Source organism: Scyliorhinus canicula, chromosome 4 (genome assembly GCF_902713615.1).
Source record: "Scyliorhinus canicula chromosome 4, sScyCan1.1, whole genome shotgun sequence".
Taxonomy (NCBI): domain Eukaryota; kingdom Metazoa; phylum Chordata; class Chondrichthyes; order Carcharhiniformes; family Scyliorhinidae; genus Scyliorhinus; species Scyliorhinus canicula.
In genome coordinates, this window is record NC_052149.1 from 68618487 (window position 1) to 68637065 (window position 18579).

General features: G+C 46.9%; 2 protein-coding genes across 2 annotated transcripts in view; one reads left to right on the top strand and one right to left on the bottom strand.

Moving 5' to 3' along the window:
• The window catches only part of LOC119964646 (cystathionine gamma-lyase-like), a 70279-nt gene that overhangs the window by 48305 nt on the left and 3395 nt on the right, over positions 1–18579 (bottom strand). The window contains exons 2-3 of the mRNA XM_038794395.1: positions 10995–11076; positions 5505–5600 (exon numbers count right to left, since the gene is read on the bottom strand). Of these exons, the coding sequence (XP_038650323.1) occupies positions 5505–5600; positions 10995–11076 (178 nt within the window). The remainder of the gene's footprint in view (positions 1–5504; positions 5601–10994; positions 11077–18579) is intronic.
• LOC119964647 (cytochrome c-like) lies at positions 4909–5486 on the top strand. Its single transcript, XM_038794397.1, has one exon. It carries the CDS (start codon positions 4941–4943, stop codon positions 5256–5258), a length of 318 nt encoding a protein of 105 aa, XP_038650325.1. The 5' UTR covers positions 4909–4940; the 3' UTR covers positions 5259–5486.

Here is an 18579-nt window from a genome sequence, read left to right on the forward strand (position 1 = left end):
AGAGCGAGAGAGAGAGACAGAGCGAGAGAGAGAGACAGAGCGAGAGAGAAGACAGAGCGAGAGAGAGACAGAGCGAGAGAGAGAGACAGAGCGAGAGAGAGGACAGAGCGGAGAGAGAGACAGAGCGAGAGAGAGAGACAGAGCGAGAGAGATACAGAGCGAGAGAAGAGACAGAGCGAGAGAGAGAACAGAGCGAGAGAGAGAGAGAGCGAGAGAGAGACAGAGCGAGAGAGAGAGACAGAGCGAGAGAGAGAGACAGAGCGAGAGAGAGAGACAGAGCGAGGAGAGAGACAGAGCGAGAGAGAGAGACAGAGAGAGAGAGAGAGACAGAGCGAGAGAGAGAGACAGAGCGAGAGAGAGGACAGAGCGAGAGAGAGACAGAGCGAGGAGAGAGACAGAGCGCGAGAGAGAGAGACAGAGCGAGAGAGAGAGACAGAGCGAGAGAGAGAGACAGAGCGAGAGAGAGAGACAGAGCGAGAGAGAGACAGAGCGAGAGAGAGAGACAGAGCGAGAGAGAGAGACAGAGCGAGAGAGAGAGACAGAGAGAGAGAGAGAGAGACAGAGCGAGAGAGAGAGACAGAGCGAGAGAGAGAGCGAGAGACAGAGCGAGAGAGAGAGAGACAGAGCGACGCAGAGAGAGAGAGACAGAGCGACGCAGAGCGAGAGAGAGCAGAGCGAGAGAGCGAGAGAGGACAGAGCGAGAGAGCGAGAGAGCAGAGCGAGCTGAGAGAGAGCAGAGCGAGAGAGAGAGAGAGAGCTGAGAGTGAGAAAGAAAGGAGAGAAGAGAGACTTCTCTCATACTTGGAAAGATTTCTTCACACTTGAAAAGCCTGTGCTTCCAAGGGTGAGAATACTCCGCAATAATAATCTCGGACCATGCACAACACTACGTCGATGCGAGGTTGAAGACGCGCTGCGCCTAGTGGCCCCCATAGAGTCTGGGCGCAGCCTTCCTCACCAAGAAGACCTTCTGTGAAAGAATGGCACAACCATCAACAGGTATGCAACCTGCAATCGGAATTGGGAGGTCATCCCCTCCACATTCTTGGAGGCACTGAAGACAGTGGTCAAGGGAGAAATAATAGCATTTAGGGTGCTCAGGCACTGACAGACAGTGGCTAATTGACTCAATATTGGAAGTGGATTAGCGGTACTCCTCGGCCCCGAAGGTGGAGCTGCTGAAAAATTAAGATGGAATTTGACTGGCTCTCCACGGGGAAAGCAGTGAACCAGCTCCGCCAGGCATGGGGACCTTTAATAAGCACAGGGACAAAGCTGGCGCACCAGCTGAGGAAACAGGCAGTCACACGAGAGATAGCACAGATCAGGGATGGGAACGGTACTGTGGTCACGGCCCCAGAGGGAATCAACAGACAGAGGAAATCAATGGAACCTTTGCGACATTCTACCAGAGACTGCACACCTCCGAGCCACCAGAGGGGAACACGAAGATGAAGCAATTCCTGGACGGGCAGGGCATCCCAGCTGTAGGGGAGGAAAAGAAGCAGGACTGGAAGCACCACTCGGTCTGGAGGTGGTCATGGACTCCATCAATTCCATGCAGTCAGGGAAGGCACCGGGACCGGGTGGTTTCCCACTAGACTTTTACGAAAGGTTTGCGGCAGCACTAGCCCAACACCTGTGGGAGATGTTAGATTCGCTCCTGCCGCCTACGCTGGCACAGCCCTTGATCTCAAACAAAGACATGGCAGCATGGAGGAGAGGACACCAGAAGTGATCATCTCCCTAGACGCAGGTAAGGCCTTCAACCGAGATGAATGGAAGCACTTCATGGAGTTACTGGAATGGTTTGGGCCAGCGTTCACCTCATGGGCGAAACTGTTGTACAGTTTCCTATGGCGAGCGTACAGGCAAACGCCACCAGCTCTGACAATTTCCAGCTACACAGAGGCATGAAGCAGGATTCCCTACTGTCCCCACTGCTGTTTGCACTGGCAATTGAGCCACTGGCCACCACTCTTAGATCACCAAAGGGATGGAGAGGCCGAGGGAGATGGGAGTTTTACTCTATGCAGATAACCTGGCTCCTCTACATCTCAGACCCGCGAGGCAGCATGGAAGGAATCACGGGGCTCTTGAAAGAGTTTGGAGTCTTCTCGGGCTACAAACCTAACCAGAGCAAAGGCGAGATCTTCCCAGTGAACCTGCAAGGGGAAGAGGCAGAGCTGGAGGAGCTGTCGTTTAAACAGGCCCAAAACAAATTCCACTACCTGGGGATCCAAATCACTCAAGACTGGACAGGGATCCACAAGTGGACCCTGCAGAGATGGAACACACTCCCACTCTCCCTGGTGGGGAGGGTGCAAATGATCAAAATGAACGTACTTCACAGGTTCCTCTTCCTGTTTAGATCCATCCCGATCTCCATCTCCATCTCCATCTCCAAGACCCTTTCCAATTCACTGGACAAACTGATTATGGCATTTGTGTGGGGCCGGAAGAATACAAGGATCCCAAAGAAAGAACTGCAGAGAATGAGATCCATGGCCATTGGGCGGCGACTTCAGAAAGAATAAAGGGGTGGATAAAGGAGCCAGAAGCTGAGTGGACACATATGGAGGTGGGCTACTGCACAGGGACCTCCCTCTGGGCCCTAGCCACGGCAGCACTCCCATCCCCACCTAATAAATATTCAACAAGCCCTGTGGTGGTAACAACACTCCGGTTGTGGAACCAACTGTGACAGCATATCGGACTAACTGAAATGTCTGTCAAAGCCCCCATCTGCAAATACCACAGGTTCATTACGCTGACTATGGACGCCACCTTTAAAAAGGTGGACAATACTACCACTGGACAGCTGCAGCAGAGAGGGAGAGGGGATGGATGCCCGAACCCAATATGGAATGGGCAAGGTTGGAGGCCTTTACCTCGGCAGGGCGACCATCCGCCACGGCAGCGCTCCCGTCCGCCCCGATGAAACACACACCCTGCCCAGTGGTGCTAGCCAGACTAAAGACATGGAACCAGATGAGGCAGCATTTCAGTCTAACAAAGATGTTCCCCCATCTGCGGAAACCAGAAACTGCCACCAGCCATGCTCGACACCACCTTTAAAAAATGGAGACAGGACAGAGGACGCAAACAGTTTACATAGGGGACAGACCAGCGGCCCTGAGTGAACTGACGGAAGACGGGGATGGGAAGAATGTATGTTAAGAAATATGTATGTACACCCAGCACACTGCTCACCCTGCACACTCAAAACTACATCTCAGCTGTGACTGCACCTCAACCACACCCAGCACACTGCTCAGCCAGATGAAGAGAAGGAGGGGGGGAAAAAAACCTTAAAGGAAAAAAATCAATAATTTAATCAAGGATTAACCAAGTCCACCTCAGCATGATCCATTTCCAAGGAACACGGACCTCAAAAGAAAATTCCGAAGGAATCCAATTCTCTCCAGGATACATAATCTGCCCAGGCCATCGATGGAGATCGGCACGAATTCTTAATAACAAAAATAAAACTCAATACAACTAGCTGTAACTGGTGGGGGACTATTCTCAATCTCAGTGAGGACTTAACTACCACCCAACTCCATCAACCGATCACCCTGCCATGGCTCCATTCACCTTCATTATCAACAAGACAAGGGGAGTCTACTCTTCTGCCCCCCCCCCCCCCCACTTCCTGCACACAAGAGTAAAACTATGCACAGATCACAATCTGCTTCGTACATTTTTTGCAAAATCAAGTTAACAGACAACTTTAGCCCTCATGCTCACACCTCGCACACCCTTGCAGGAGAAAAGACAACAAATAATCAGCAACATAATCACAAGGGAGCAATGTCCAGGATTTTTAAAAAAAAAATACATTTAGTCCAATTTTTTTCCCAATTATGGGGCAATTTAGTGAGGCCAATCCACCTAACCTGCACATCTTTGGGTTTGTGGGGGTGAAACCCACACAGACAAGGGGAGAATGTGCAAACTCCACAAGGACAGTGACCCAGAGCCGGGATTCAAACCAGAGTCCTTAGCGCCGTAGGCAGCGGTGCTAACCACTATGCCATGTGTCGCCCTATGTCCAAGATTATTGAGGAATCACCGGATAACAATACCATCCATGTTGGCTGGTCGAAAGGCCAAAGCCATGACAAGGTCATTGAACACCTCGGATTCTGAAGAACGAAGCAGTTTAATTTCTTCCAAGAAGTCATCCCGACGCCAGAGGAAACAACAGCCGAAGCACCAGCCCAGGGGGATACCAATCTTCAAACTCAGTTGGGAATTCATCGCTCACTTCCCACAAGAAAGCGAACAAAGGGACATTCCATCACCCAAAGGCGTCAGCATATGTGACAGACCACACATCAGGATCTCAACAAACAGAAGGCAGGTCTTTACTAGTAAATGTGCTCTATCAAATGCACGGATTCCCTTCTGCACCTCCACCATTCTCCCAAGGATACCTCACAGCTCTTCAAGGTGAGCTCCAAAGACATTCAACACAGATCAGGGATCACCATCCACAATAACATTGAGGAGGTTGCCACTCTTGGCCTGCTCATCAGCAACATCACTGCAAGCCGGGCCCCATCCCAGCCAACTCCGACCACCTCACTCACACCGAGGATTCTTTACAATTTCACCCGGCTCCCCATCGCAGAACTCCAGTCAGGATCATCCAGGGACATATTACCATGCGTGTGTCCCAATAAAAGACAATTAAATGTGTGCAAGGATAAAATAATGTACCAAAAGACAAGCAGGGCCAGAGCTCGCTTAACACAGCCACTTCCCATCACATGAACCCCATGTTCTACATTTCTGAAGATGCCCGATTCAGGAATACAGTGGTCCATCTTAGTGCAAAGAAAACGATTGTCACTCCTTAGAAGGTCAGCCTCGGGTGTGGAACGACCTTGAGTGCAGCGACTGTGAGTGCGGATAGCGAGGAATTGCAGAGCAAAATGGGTGATATAGAGAAGGGCAAGAAGGTCTTCTTACAGAAGTGTGCGCAGTGTCACACTGTTGAAAGTGGAGGCAAGCACAAGACTGGGCCAAACCTCTCTGGTTTGTTTGGACGCAAGACTGGGCAGGCTGAAGGATTTTCTTACACTGAAGCAAACAAAAACAAAGGTATCACCTGGGGTGAGGACACTCTCATGGTTTACCTGGAGAATCCGAAGAAATATATCCCAAGAACAAAAATGATCTTCGCAGGTATCAAGAAGAAGAGTGAGCGTGAAGACTTGATAGCCTATCTCAAATCTGCCACAGCCAAATAACTGAGGGACAGAATCTGCTGCCTTATTTATTCATGGGTAGATTTGACTCTCAATTGTGCAACCTCAAAAGTAATTGTACTATTAATGTTGCAGTTGACTTTTTAAACTATCTGTGGTTTTTACCATGTGTCCTGTTCCCAGTATTCTCTGCCACCTGTAACACTGTACCGTTAAATTTTAAACTTTGAAATCACTCACCCTTTCAATAAGAATAAAAGTCAATCAAAATTAAAGTCAGCCTCATACCTCCATATACATCATTCATGCAAATGATGTTATCACCAGCTTTCAACAGGTGTACAATTGTCATTGTTGTTGCCAAACCAGATGCAAATGCTAAACCTGCAGAAAAGGGGAGAAAATAAATGAAAGGATTACCAAATGCAATGCAATGCAATGCAAGATAGTTTAAATACTTTTGCATAGGATATACAGCACAGAAACAGACCATTTGGCCCAACCATGCTGGAATATACACTCCATTCCAACATCATAACCACCTATTCCTTGCCCCTCATACGCTTGTCTATCTTTTCCTCAAATGTATCATACTGAATTCCTCTCTGTGGTAGCAAGTGTCCACTTCTAAATTTGCTATTGGAATTCTTGGTCACTTTCTTATATTGATGGCCTCTAGATATGCTTGTCCTCACAGAAGGAAATATTCTCTCTCTATCCACTCTATCAAAACCTTTAAAGACCAGTACTTGTCTTTTCCAAGAGTGACGAGACCCAGCCTGTCAATCCTTTCCTGATACACAAACCTTTCTGACATCATCCTTCTTTGCAAATTGTTCAGTGCCCCCATATCCTTTTTTTAATATGGTGACCACAACACATTTTTCCCCAAGTGTGGTCTAACCAAGGAATATGCTTAGTGCAACTTCCCTACTTTTCAATTCTATCCCCTAGAAATAAAGCAAGTGCTCGGTTTGCTTTTTTATGCTCTTGTTAACCTATGGCACAACTTTCAGTGCTTGGTGTATTTGTACTCCAAGATCTCTTTGTTTCTCTCTCCCACTTAGGCTTGCACTTTCCAAACAATGGGCCTCCCTAGTCTTTCTCCCAAAATGCTCACACATCAGTCCGATTTATACATTTGCCAATTCTGCAAGTTCATTTGTGTAAATTGTTGGCAGTCATTCTCAATATTGACCATCTGTCCCACTATTCCAAATCACCCACCCAACCATTCAGGGATGGCAAAGTCCAAATCATTAATTGCGACCAGCAGTGGTGCCAGCACTGATCCTCTGGACACCCTTCCCACCTTCTGCCGCTCTGAATAACTACCCTTCACTCCCAGACTGCTTTTTGTCTTGAAGCCAGCTAGTAATCCATTCTGAAATGTGTACCCCAACTCTATATTGTAGGATTTTACTCAGTCGTCTATTATGGGCATCCAGGTCAATTATATCTGTTGCACAGTCCACTTGTGAACAAAGATTTTCTCTTTGAAATCCATGCTGATTACTTGGCATACTTTTTTGTTTTTGGATGATCTTCAATGCTCTCCTCCAGATGGAATACTATCATTTTTTCCTACCATGTTAAGTTGGCTGGTCTATAAATTCCTTCATGTTCTGTTCCCTGTCATAAACATAGGAATTATAATACCTATCCACGAGCCTAATTAATTATTAAATATGTATAGTATGCGTCTGCTATCTTTCTCCATAGATTTTTTAAAATATTGGATGCAATCTAACTGGACCAGGGCTCTTATCCTCAAGTTGATTAGTTTATGTAATATACCCCTTTTTGTATTCCAACTGCATTTTTCTCACTTGCACATCCTATCATTAGCTCATTTGGCTGGACAGATGGTTTGTCATGTGGAATGATGCCAACAGTGGGGGTTCAATTCCTATACCAGCTGAGGGTTATTCATGAAGGCCCCGCCGTCTCAACCTTGCCTCTTGGCTGATTTGTGGTGACCCTCAGGTTAAATCGCCACAGTCAGCTTTCTCTCAAAGGCAGCCTATGGTCTTCTGCGACTATGGCGACAATTACATTTATGAACTTAAATGTGTGCTGCAGGAGAGACGTCTCTTTTAAGAGAAGGCTAAAAAAGGCAGTGATGGGGTTACCATCTTTTAGCCTGTCCAAAGGTATTTCAGAATAACGTATCCACAAAACCAACACATCTCCTGCATGGCTTTGTGAACAATGAGCCACACAGACGAGGAAAATCTCAGATTGAGGCCTAGGGCCATAGCGTTTGCTCCCAACCAAGTTAACAATTGCAGTACTACAACTTGCATCATCTGCTGATAGAAAAGAGAAATGCACTAGGTTGCATCCAGTAACACTCAGACAGAAAGATAGTTTGTGGAGATGTCAGACATAACAGAATCAGTTGAGTTAGGTGGCGCAACATTCACTATTTGGGATCGCGTACAAAAAAAGTTACTTTTTTAAAAAATTACTTTATCAGAATTACAAAGCCAGAGTGGTGGACAGGGGCAAACCCCTAATCCAGCTCCTTGCCTGCTCCAAAAAACAATTCAAATTAAATCCAATGCATGGTCCCCTCAAGAGAGACATATCAGATCCAGGCATTACACCCGACCTCATGCTCACATTGGCTAAAAGGCAGAGAAGCGATGCAAAAAAGATACTTGACTTATCTCATAGAATTTACAGTGCAGAAGGAGGCCATTCGGCCCATCGAGTCTGCACCGGCTCTTGGAAAGAGCACCCTACCAAGGTCAACACCTCCACCGCATCCCCATAACCCAGTAACCCCACCCAACACGAAGGGCAATTTTGGACACTAAGGGCAATTTATCATGGCCAATCCACCTAACCTGCACATCTTTGGACTGTGGGAGGAAACCGGAGCACCGGGAGGAAACCCACGCACACACGGGTTATGTGTGTTATCTTATCTTATCTAATGTTCTTAGATTTAGCGGAGGAGGAAGTTGTTTTTTTTTAAAAGAACTAAAATGCGTAATTGAGATAAGTCACTCAGAGAGCAGCCCTTAACCCACAGACACACACACTAAAAATCTAGTAGTAACCTACAGGTGAAATAATATTTTGCAGCTATGACTATTGCTTCAAATTGAATTGTGATTTTGAATGAATCTCTTGAAAACACACAGAATGTTCTTTGGAAATGTTCATGGTTGAATAATTATAGTCAAAGGGAGAGAAGCCTACAGCTCTTTAAAAAATGATTATTTTATCAACCTGAAAGTAGGTAGACACAGGCATAGGGCAATTAAGTGTTGCAATAAGAAATTTGGATATTCTGTACCATTATTCATAGAACTCAACAAATTAGTTCAGTTCACTTCTGGACATATGAAATAAAAGCACAGATTGACCATTCGGCCCCTCGAGCCTGTTCTATGGCTCAATAAGATCATGCCCAAACTTTAACTTGACTCCACTTTCCTGCCTATTCTGATTCCCCAGGTATCCAAAAAGAGAACACCCATCGATCGCAGTCTTCTAGATTCTCAAAGACTGAGCATCTACAGCATTTAGATGAAGACTTGAAATGCAACAACACTAAAGGCTATGCACCCTGTGCTGGAAAATGGGATTAGATTGGGTATGTGCAAGGGCTGCATGTGGCGCAGTGGTTAGCACTGAGACTACGGCGCCGAGGACCCGGGATCGAATACCGGCCGTGGGTCACTGTCTGTGTGGAGTTTGTACATTCTCTCTGTCTCTGCGTGGGTTTAACCCCACAACCCAAAGATATGCAGGTTAGGTGGATTGGCCATGCTAAATTGCCCCTTAATTGGAAAACAAATAAAAATTGGGTACTCTAAATTTATTTTTAAAAAAGAAGATATGTGCAGATGCGATGGTCAAAGGGCCGCTTGCTGTGCTGTAAAACTACGACTGCTGGGTATAGATTTCTAAAAATTCCCAACTTTCTGAACAAAGAAATTTCCCATCAAGTCGTAAATGGCCAACCCCTTATACTGAGACAATGATACCTGGTTTTAGGCTCGTCAGTCAGGGGGAAACCACCTCTCAGCATCTATCCTTGCCAACTGGATAACCTGTAAAAAGTTCATGGTTCTTTTAAAGAGCATCGGTGGGGTGGTGCCCTTCATGCTGCTGAATAGGTGTTCATTTAGTATCATCTTTTAACCTCAGACAGAGTGTGAAACTTGAAAACAGTAGCACTAGTGGTAATGTCATGATCTGCCTGCTTCCAGTAGATATTAAGTACATATTCCCTAACCAGTTTGCCAAGAGAACACCTGGTGCCCTTTATTTTGGAACTGTGCATGCTCATTAAGGATGTAAATTTTAAAACCCAAAGAGAGCTTTCACAGTTCAAAAATAATAAGTGCTTCCGGTTCGCAATTTTGCCAGAAAGGAGATAGAGCTTCCCGGTGGAGCTGGCCTCCACATTGCTGGAGGTGCTGATGACAGGGGGACTGGAGAAGGGGGTAGTGTCGGCGGTTCACGGAACTATTTTGGAAGAGGAGAGGGCACCACTGGAGGGGATCAAAGCAAAGTGGGAGGGAGAGTTGGGAGAGGGTATGGAGGAGGGGTTCTGGTGTGAGGTGCTCCGGAGAGTGAATGCCTCCACCTCATGTGTGAGGTTGGGGCTGATACAGCTGAAGGTGGTATACAGAGCACACCTCACGAGGGCGAGGATGAGCCGATTCTTTGAAGGAGTAGAAGATGCGTGTGAATGTTGCAGAGGGGGCCCCGCTAATCACGTCATATGTTTTGGTCCTGTCCAAAGCTAGAGGATACTGGAAGGAGGTTTTTCGGGTAATTTCTAAAGTGGTGCACGTGAAACTGGACCCAGGCCCCCGGGAGGCCATATTCGGAGTATCAAATCCAGCCCGGGTTGGAAACGGGTGCATAGGCAGATGTTGTAGCCTTCGTCTCGTTGATCGCCCTAAGGCGGATCCTGATAGGTTGGAAAGCAACCTCTCTACCCTGTGCCCTGGCGGGGGGACCTATTGGAATTCTTGACTCTTGAGGAGGTTAAGTTTGAACTGAGGGGAAGGATGGAGGTGTTCTACAATTCATGGGCATTATTCATTATACACTTTCAAGAACTTGGTAACATCGAACATTAATTGGGGCGGGTGGGTGGGAGGCTTGGGGGGGGAGGGGGGCTGTGTGTTTTAATGGCGACTATGGATGATCCCCAATTCCTTTTTGTCATTTGTTAATGTGAATATGCGGGCTAATGTTTGGGGTTTCGTGGGAGGATGGGATCGTTGTTATTGATATGGGGATTGACATATTTGTTACTGATTATTGTTTATTGTTAGTGGGTATAAATTTGGGAGAAAATATGTGAAAAAGGAGAATAAAAAATATTTTTAAAAATATACAAGTGCTTCCACGTCCAATTTCTTGGAACTGTGCATGCTCATTAAGGATGCAATTTTAAAACCCAGAGGGCTTTCACTGTTCAAAAATAATAAGCGCCTCCATGTCCAATTTCACCCCCGCCTAGTATATGCAATGCTGAAAAAGCCACTCGTACAATTCATCAAAACTTGGGATACACATCTGTCTTGAGACAAAGGTGTAAATTTGGGAGAAAGTGTGAAAAAGGAGAATAAAAAATATTTTTAAAAATATACAAGTGCTTCCACATCCAATTTCTTGGAACTGTGCATGCTCATTAAGGATGCATTAAGGATCCCTCTTATCAATAAAACCTCCCCTCAACCCCCCCCCCCCCCCCCCCCACCCCCACAAAACAAAAATCTAAAAATACCAGGTGCTGTGACCTACTGTATTTTGCTCCATCAATTGCTGCTACAGCTTTCTCCAAACAATTCCGTGTAGGATTTCCACTGCGGCTGTATTCAAAGCCCTGTAGAAAAATCCAGAAACAGACACTTTAGCAGTACAATAGATTCACAAAAAAGCCTTTGCAGATAAAATAACATAATCCTCTGGCATGTGCAGTTAAAAAGGAACAAAAACAACACGACAAGTTTCTCAATAGCCTAGTTTCAGTTTAAATGTAGCATTCGCCACCCTTGTTAACTACTATCCCTTGACAGCTGGAGAACCATTTACCCCAGCTCCTCCGACTTGCATAAAACAATCCTGGATGAGAAAGGGTGATTTGCTACAAGCTATTATGCACATTTCCTATACTGTTTTGCCTGTGGCAATCTACTCTATGTACATAGATAAGACTGCAGGTCTATCTCTTGCAACTCGTTATATATACCTATACAAGATGTTATCAGCTAAAATGGAAACCTTCAACTGTCTAAAGATGTATCGACAAAACAGTATCAGTCAAAAGTATCATTTTAGAGATTAAGAAGTCTTAGCATACATATTTTTTAAAAATCACAATTTTCCTCGATACTACAATTCAGCCATTCACTATCCGGGGCCTCACGGTAGCATGGTGGTTAGCATCAATGCTTCACAGCTCCAGGGTCCCAGGTTCGATTCCCGGCTGGGTCACTGTGTGGAGTCTGCACGTCCTCCCCGTGTGTGCGTGGGTTTCCTCCGGGTGCTCCGGTTTCCTCCCACAGCCCAAAGATGTGCAGGTTAGGTGGATTGGCCATGCTAAATTGCCCGTAGTGTAAGGTTAATGAGGGGATTGTTGGGATACGGGTTACGTGGGTTTAAGTAGGGTGATCATTGCTCGGCACAACATCGAGGGCCGAAGGGCCTGTTCTGTGCTGTACTGTTCTATCCCAGAGCATCAATCCTAACAGTGTCATCCACTGCTCCTCGAGGCCATCACACCAAATTTGCTTTACAGTGTTAATCTCGCCTCTCTATCCTAATTCTTCCTCTGTAAAAGGGCCAATAATCACCAACTTACTCTATGGGATATTTACTCAAAGAAAGCTCTTATCATGTGGTCATTAGTTAGATGAAAAAATGATAGCTTTATATTGACAGAAACTTAGCTGCAACTCTCCTCACAAAGCCATTTGGCCACACATTCCATTATGAAGATTGCAAGAACCCACAATTCCTTTGCATACCGTTTCCCCCTTTCTGCTCTATCTTTGCCTGTCACCCCTCAGTGACGAATGACAAGTAGGATTCACCAAGTGCAAAATATTCACTAATTTCTTAAAACCTCAAATTAGAAGCTATTTGGACACATACCTCTCCCTATCAAACCCCTCTTCATTTCCACACAGCTCTCACTCATGATCCAATGCCTCTTCCCCACACAAAATGGAGAAACACAAAGACAGCAGGGAAATTGGACAATCCTAGAGAAACAAGCAGTTTGCAGACTTTTCCTGTGTATTCTGCCTGCAAAGAAAGCAGACAGCACCGAAACCAGCAGTTATACATATTGATGAGCTATCCCCGGGAACAATAGCTACAACAATTAGCTACATTTAAGACACTTAATAGCAAGTCAGACTCTTCGGCGCCAACGGGAGTCAGAAACAAAGGAGACAAACAAGCCAGAAAGAACCGCCCAGCGATCAAGGAACAGTCCCAGTATTGGGGAATTCAAATCAACCGATTGGCATGGCATCCAATCGATTGGAAGTAAGCTCGGAGTCCGCCCAAAAGGGCGTGAAGCCCCTGGGATCTATAAAAGACAGGTCCTAAGTTCAGTTCACTCTCTTAGCCGGCCCTCCCAGCAGAACATCTTAGCAGCTCTCGAAGAACTTGACCGTAAGGAGAGGCCTGGCCAACTGCTGCACCGTCAACTAAGTGTCCAGTCAACGCACGCTACGAGATAGATGCTCCTGACCCCTTAGTCCATACCAGCTGGAAGCCTGCAGACTCAGGATCAAGCAAGAGGCCATTGTTCCCTGACCCAGCGGGTTTCCTTATCCAGATAAGTATTGGCCCGTTAGTGGTAGGAATAGCCTAGTCTTTTAGTATTGTATGCATGAGTAGCGATTAACTGTGTATTAATAAATGTGTTTTGATTTGAACCTTACTAATTGGTGTATTGAGTCATTGATCTGAACTTGAACTTGAACCTCGTGGTGGTATCATAAGGATACCTGGCGACTCTAGAGCTAAGTAATAAAACAGAGCCAATTGAGTGTAAAGTACACTCACCAGAACGAGCAACATTTAGTGGCGATTACGCCGGGACTCGACTAGAAGTGGCACCCCCACTCCGAGAGAACCCAGCAATTTGAATTAGATATCCAATTGGGAACAGAAACAATCACAAGTGTTCAAGCAGTTCTGATCAATCCTCATAATTCGGAAGTGTGTTTTTGCATGCGTAACTAACAGGGTTATAAGGTAAAACTGATAGATTTTGTTGCAAATAACTGTCGGGAGTTTATATTCCGGAAAACCGCGAAAGCCGTACCCGTATTTATAGCACCGCCTTAGTATCCCTTGTTTTAAATTTAAAGAGAGCACAGATAGGAAAATGGCCATGCAGACGATGGAACGCCTCATGAACTCTCAAGAGTTTGTGGTCGCAGCGACCAGCAGAGTAGAACAGTGTCCCGTTTGGGAAGTCGAGATCAGAAAGTACCTCAAAGCAAAGGGATGGCCCCTTTGGAGCAAATTCTATTCAAATGAGGAAACAGGTCCCGGGAGTATAGGACATACTTGGTGGGAGAACCTGAGCGAAATACACAAGAAGAGTTTAGGAAAAGCCCGTAAGCCGATGGCAATCATGTCCTGTTTGGCACAATTGCGAGGCACAGAGGTGGTCGTTCGGACGCTCCGCGCAGATTTAGAGGAAAGAAATAGGATGAGTAAGGTGGGTGTCAGTGATGTCGAAAGAGAGAATATAGAGTTGAGACGGAGGCTTGCAGCAAAAGATGTAGAGGTGGATGATGCCAAGAGGGCACACCAGTCTTGTCTGGCGCACTTAAGCAGCTCCCAAACACAGTACGAAAAAGCCTATGAGGATATGCAGCACGCAGTCTTGATAAGAGAGGAAACCAAGAAGCAGGTAGAGGCATTGCAGAAGCAATGCAGCGACCTGAAGGCAGCTTTAAGAGCACTCCATGCTGCCACCACTGAGCAAAGGCAAAGCTCAGTGCACCACGCTAAATGCTGAAAGCAGATTGCGGAACTCCAATCTCTGCTTTCTATACAGAATGGGTTCCAAAGCACCTTTGGGGCACAATTAGATGAGGAAGAAGGCCCCGATTGGCAGGCATTAAACAAAACAGCACAGAGATATGTTCAGGGAACATGTGCGCAAGAGAAACCGCAGAAGAGGAAAGCACCCCAACCCCCCACAGAGCAGATAGCACCAGCACCCATGAATCCAGTCACCACCCAACACAAAGCATCCGCAGACGGCGCACCAGATTTCACTTATCCCTTAACCATGACCCAATTACGGGACGCATGCGACAAAATCACACCATTCCTCCCCACCTCAGACCCCCACCAATTCTTTGCGAGAGTAAAGCAACAGGCGACCATGTACGGCCTGGATGAGCATGAGCAGGTGAAGCTCACCGTTTTAAGTTTAGACCCTTCAGTGGTAGCAGCCGTTCCAGACCCACAGAACGTTGGAGGAGGCACCCTAGAAGAGATGCACACATCGATCCTTGATGCTATCGGATATAATAGAGGTGACCCCGTAGAAGGCCTGAACATGTGCAGGCAAAAGAAAACCGAGCACCCCACAGCGTTTGCAGGAAGGCTGTGGATCCATTTCACAGCAGTGTTTGGAAACTTAGATCGCGCCCATTTGACCCCAGACAACATGGCCAAATGGACCCGCACCCTTATCTCCCATGCCACAGAGGCAGGACAGAAAGCGTGCGCGAATTATGACCCATCAGAAGATGCTCACAATGAGAAATGGGTACTAAAAAGATTGTCCCGCACTTGGGAGCAATCTGTCCATAGTAAACCCGCAGTTAAGAAACCCGAAGATCAGCAGGCAGAGGCTGATATTCAGGCAGTCAGAGCGCACCAAAACCCTGCCTGGGTGAATGAAGGAGTGAACCCCCCGCAGAAGCCACAGGAATGTTACAACTGTGGTCAGTTAGGACATTTTGCACGAGAGTGCAACGCCCCGAAATCACAGAGAGGCCAACAGACAGGCACTCTGAACAGAAATAGGACAAAGCCTATTCATAGTGTCAGCACCCGTTCAGACCAAGGAGACATGAACGGCACGGACTGGCGGTGTTCGGGCTCCCCCACTTAGGTCTGTGACACCCTTTGGGACAGGTCCGGACGACCGGTAGTCACAGCAAAGATACGGGGACAGCGCATAGAATTACTCTGGGACACAGGAGGGTCCCGCACAACCATAAATTCCTCCAATATGTACCAAAAGGACACGTGGCCCACTACAGCCACAATCACCCTCAGTGGCTTTACAGGCCACTCACAGCAGGGATACATTACAGCCCCTGTACCCATTCAGCTAGGGACCATTACCACCAAACACCCCATTGTTTTAGTAGATCTGCCCCACACAGCAGAACACATACTAGGCATAGATTTCATGAATACACACAACCTGTCGTTCGACCCAGTCAATCAGTGTGTCTGGCGGATGGCAAGGTCAGAAAGAGCCCCCGCAACGCTCACAGTAGGTGAGTACGAAAACAGGATTAGCGCAGTCGGAGAGTATTGTTTTGATCCGACCACACTCAGCACGGACAAACAGGTTAGGGCAGTTTTGCAAAAGAACAGATCAGCATTTGCCAGTCACAGGCACGACTGCGGCAGAATGTCTGGACCGGTTCAAATTACAGGACCTGATCTGCTCTTCTGGTTCGAAGGTAGAACCATTACAGCAACCCCCCACGATGAATACACTCTTGCCCGTTCTTGTCAGGTTGCTCAGGCAGTGGAGTAACGGCAGTGGTTCCCGCCCTGTCTGAGGACCCCCCCCCCCCCCCTCTGGTCAGCTAAGCTCGGGTACAGCACAGCACGCCCTACCCGGGGATTCCATCCAAATCTTATCCATCGCGGCCCATACGCAACTCATTTCGGAACTCTTGGTTGCAAAGTTTGATTCTGTTTTGTTTTGTTTTCAGGTAACCCTTTGGTTGCCAACTCCCCATGCTATTTACATCCAGGAACATTGGGATGGTAAAACGCAAAGCCTGCGAGTCGGCTCGCAGTGGTACAGTATTTGAGAGTATGTCTGGTCCTAAAGTTCGTTTCTGATTTTTAAAAACGAGGGAGTCACAGAGAGTGACCAATCATAAAGGGAAACTTCGCACAAGAGGACAGACATGCTAACGTTCGAGATATTAAGCAAGATACTAACAGACACTATGCTTGATCCCATAGGTTTTCAGACACTCCAAGGAGGGATCAAAGGAACAGAAGAGAAGAGAACAGAAGAGAAGAGAAAGATGAAGTAGACATCTTCAACCCTTGTGATATGGATCATAGGATCCATGTGGTTGCGCACGGACGCGAACCCCCTTACCCCCACTCCACCAGCCGTTAATGTTTCACTTCCACAGAACACACAGAGCCCAGTAACGTAGCAGTGCCCCGACCTGGTGTACCACATTTATGACCTGGTACTCCTTGTCATACGTAGTGTGCTCCGGGTGCTCCGGTTTCCTCCCACAGTCCAAAGATGTGCGGGTTAGGTGGATTGGCTATGCTAAATTGCCCGTAGTGTCCTAAAAAGTAAGGTTAAGGGGGGTTGTTGGGTTACGGGTATAGGGTGGATACGTGGGTTTGAGTAGGGTGATCATGGCTCGGCACAACATCGAGGGCCGAAGGGCCTGTTCTGTGCTGTACTGTTCTATGTTCTATTAGGGGCAGCACGGTAACATGGTGGTTAGCATAAATGCTTCACAGCTCCAGGGTCCCAGGTTCGATTCCCGGCTGGGTCACTGTCTGTGCGGAGTCTGCACGTCCTCCCAGTGTGTGCGTGGGTTTCCTACGGGTGCTCCGGTTTCCTCCCACAGTCCAAAGATGTGCGGGTTAGGTGGATTGGCCATGCTAAATTGCCCGCAGTGTCCTAAAAAGTAAGGTTAAGGGGGGGTTGTTGGGTTACGGGTGTGGGGTGGATACGTGGGTTTGAGTAGGGTGATCATTGCTCGGCACAACATTGAGGGCCGAAGGGCCTGTTCTGTGCTGTACTCTTCTATGTAGTTGAATCACTTTTGGCATTGGCAATAATCTGCAGCATTGTACAGACTCTTCATATGAGGAAATGGCGAAGGAGAGCCTACCGCTCTCGTACCCCGGTATATTGGATGAGATCCCCTATCTTCGGTTTCCACCAGGCCCCTGAACCCCTCGAAATGTACTAAAGATCTTTTTCGTTTGTCGTTCATTTGTAAATAAAGAAATGTGTTTTCTGAAAGATTGTATAACTCGGAGCTTGACTGCCAAGCCAGAGAAATGAAATATGAATGCTGCTATCGTTTTGTAATGTTAGGAGGTTAGTATGCTTGGATGTTTCGAGTGAGTGTAGTTTATTGAGGACGGTTAGAGGTTCCAGTTGTTGTTTGGTAATGCATGTCCCTTTATGACATAGCGCCGCTTAGAAATTGTTAGGTAAAATTTTTCTGCATAGTTGAGGACAGTGTAGAGGCCATGGAACTCGCTGAGGTCAGGTAATGAAGACAACATAGTTGTGTGATCCTTCACGCTTCGCGTTAGGATCACAAGGCGGGAGTGTAGCCACCTGAGTTGGCCACTTCCCCACACAAAATGGAGAAACACAAAGACAGCAGGGAAATTGGACAATCCTAGAGAAACAAGCAGTTTGCAGACTTTTCCTGTGTATTCTGCCTGCAAAGAAAGCAGACAGCACCGAAACCAGCAGTTATACATATTGATGAGCGATCCCCGGGAACAATAGCTACAACAATTAGCTACATTTAAGACACTCAATAGCAAGTCAGACTCCTCGGCGCCAACAGGAGTCCGAAACAAAGGAGACAAACAAGCCAGAAAGAACCGCCCAGCGATCGAGGAACAGTCCCAGTATTGGGGAATTCAAACCAATCATTGATATGGGATCCAATCGATTGGAAGTAAGCGCGGGGTCTGCCCAAAAGGGCGCAAAGCCCCTGGGACCTATAAAAGACAGGTCCCAAGTTCAGTTCACTCTCTTAGCCGGCCCTCCCAGCAGAACATCTTAGCAGCTCTCAAAGAACTTGACCGTAAGAAGGAGAGGCCTGGCCAACAAAGGCACCATTAAGTAAGTGTCCAGTCAACGCACGCTACGAGATAGATGCTCCTGACCCCTTAGTCCATACCAGCTGGAAGCCTATAGACTCAGGATCGAGCAAGAAGCCATTGTTCCCTGACCCAGGGGGTTCCCTTATCCAGATAAGTATTGGCCTGTTAGTGGTAGGAGTAGCCTAGTCTTTTAGTATTGTATGCATGAGTAGCGATTAACTGTGTATTAATAAACGTGTTTTGATTTGAATCTTACTAATTGGTGTATTGA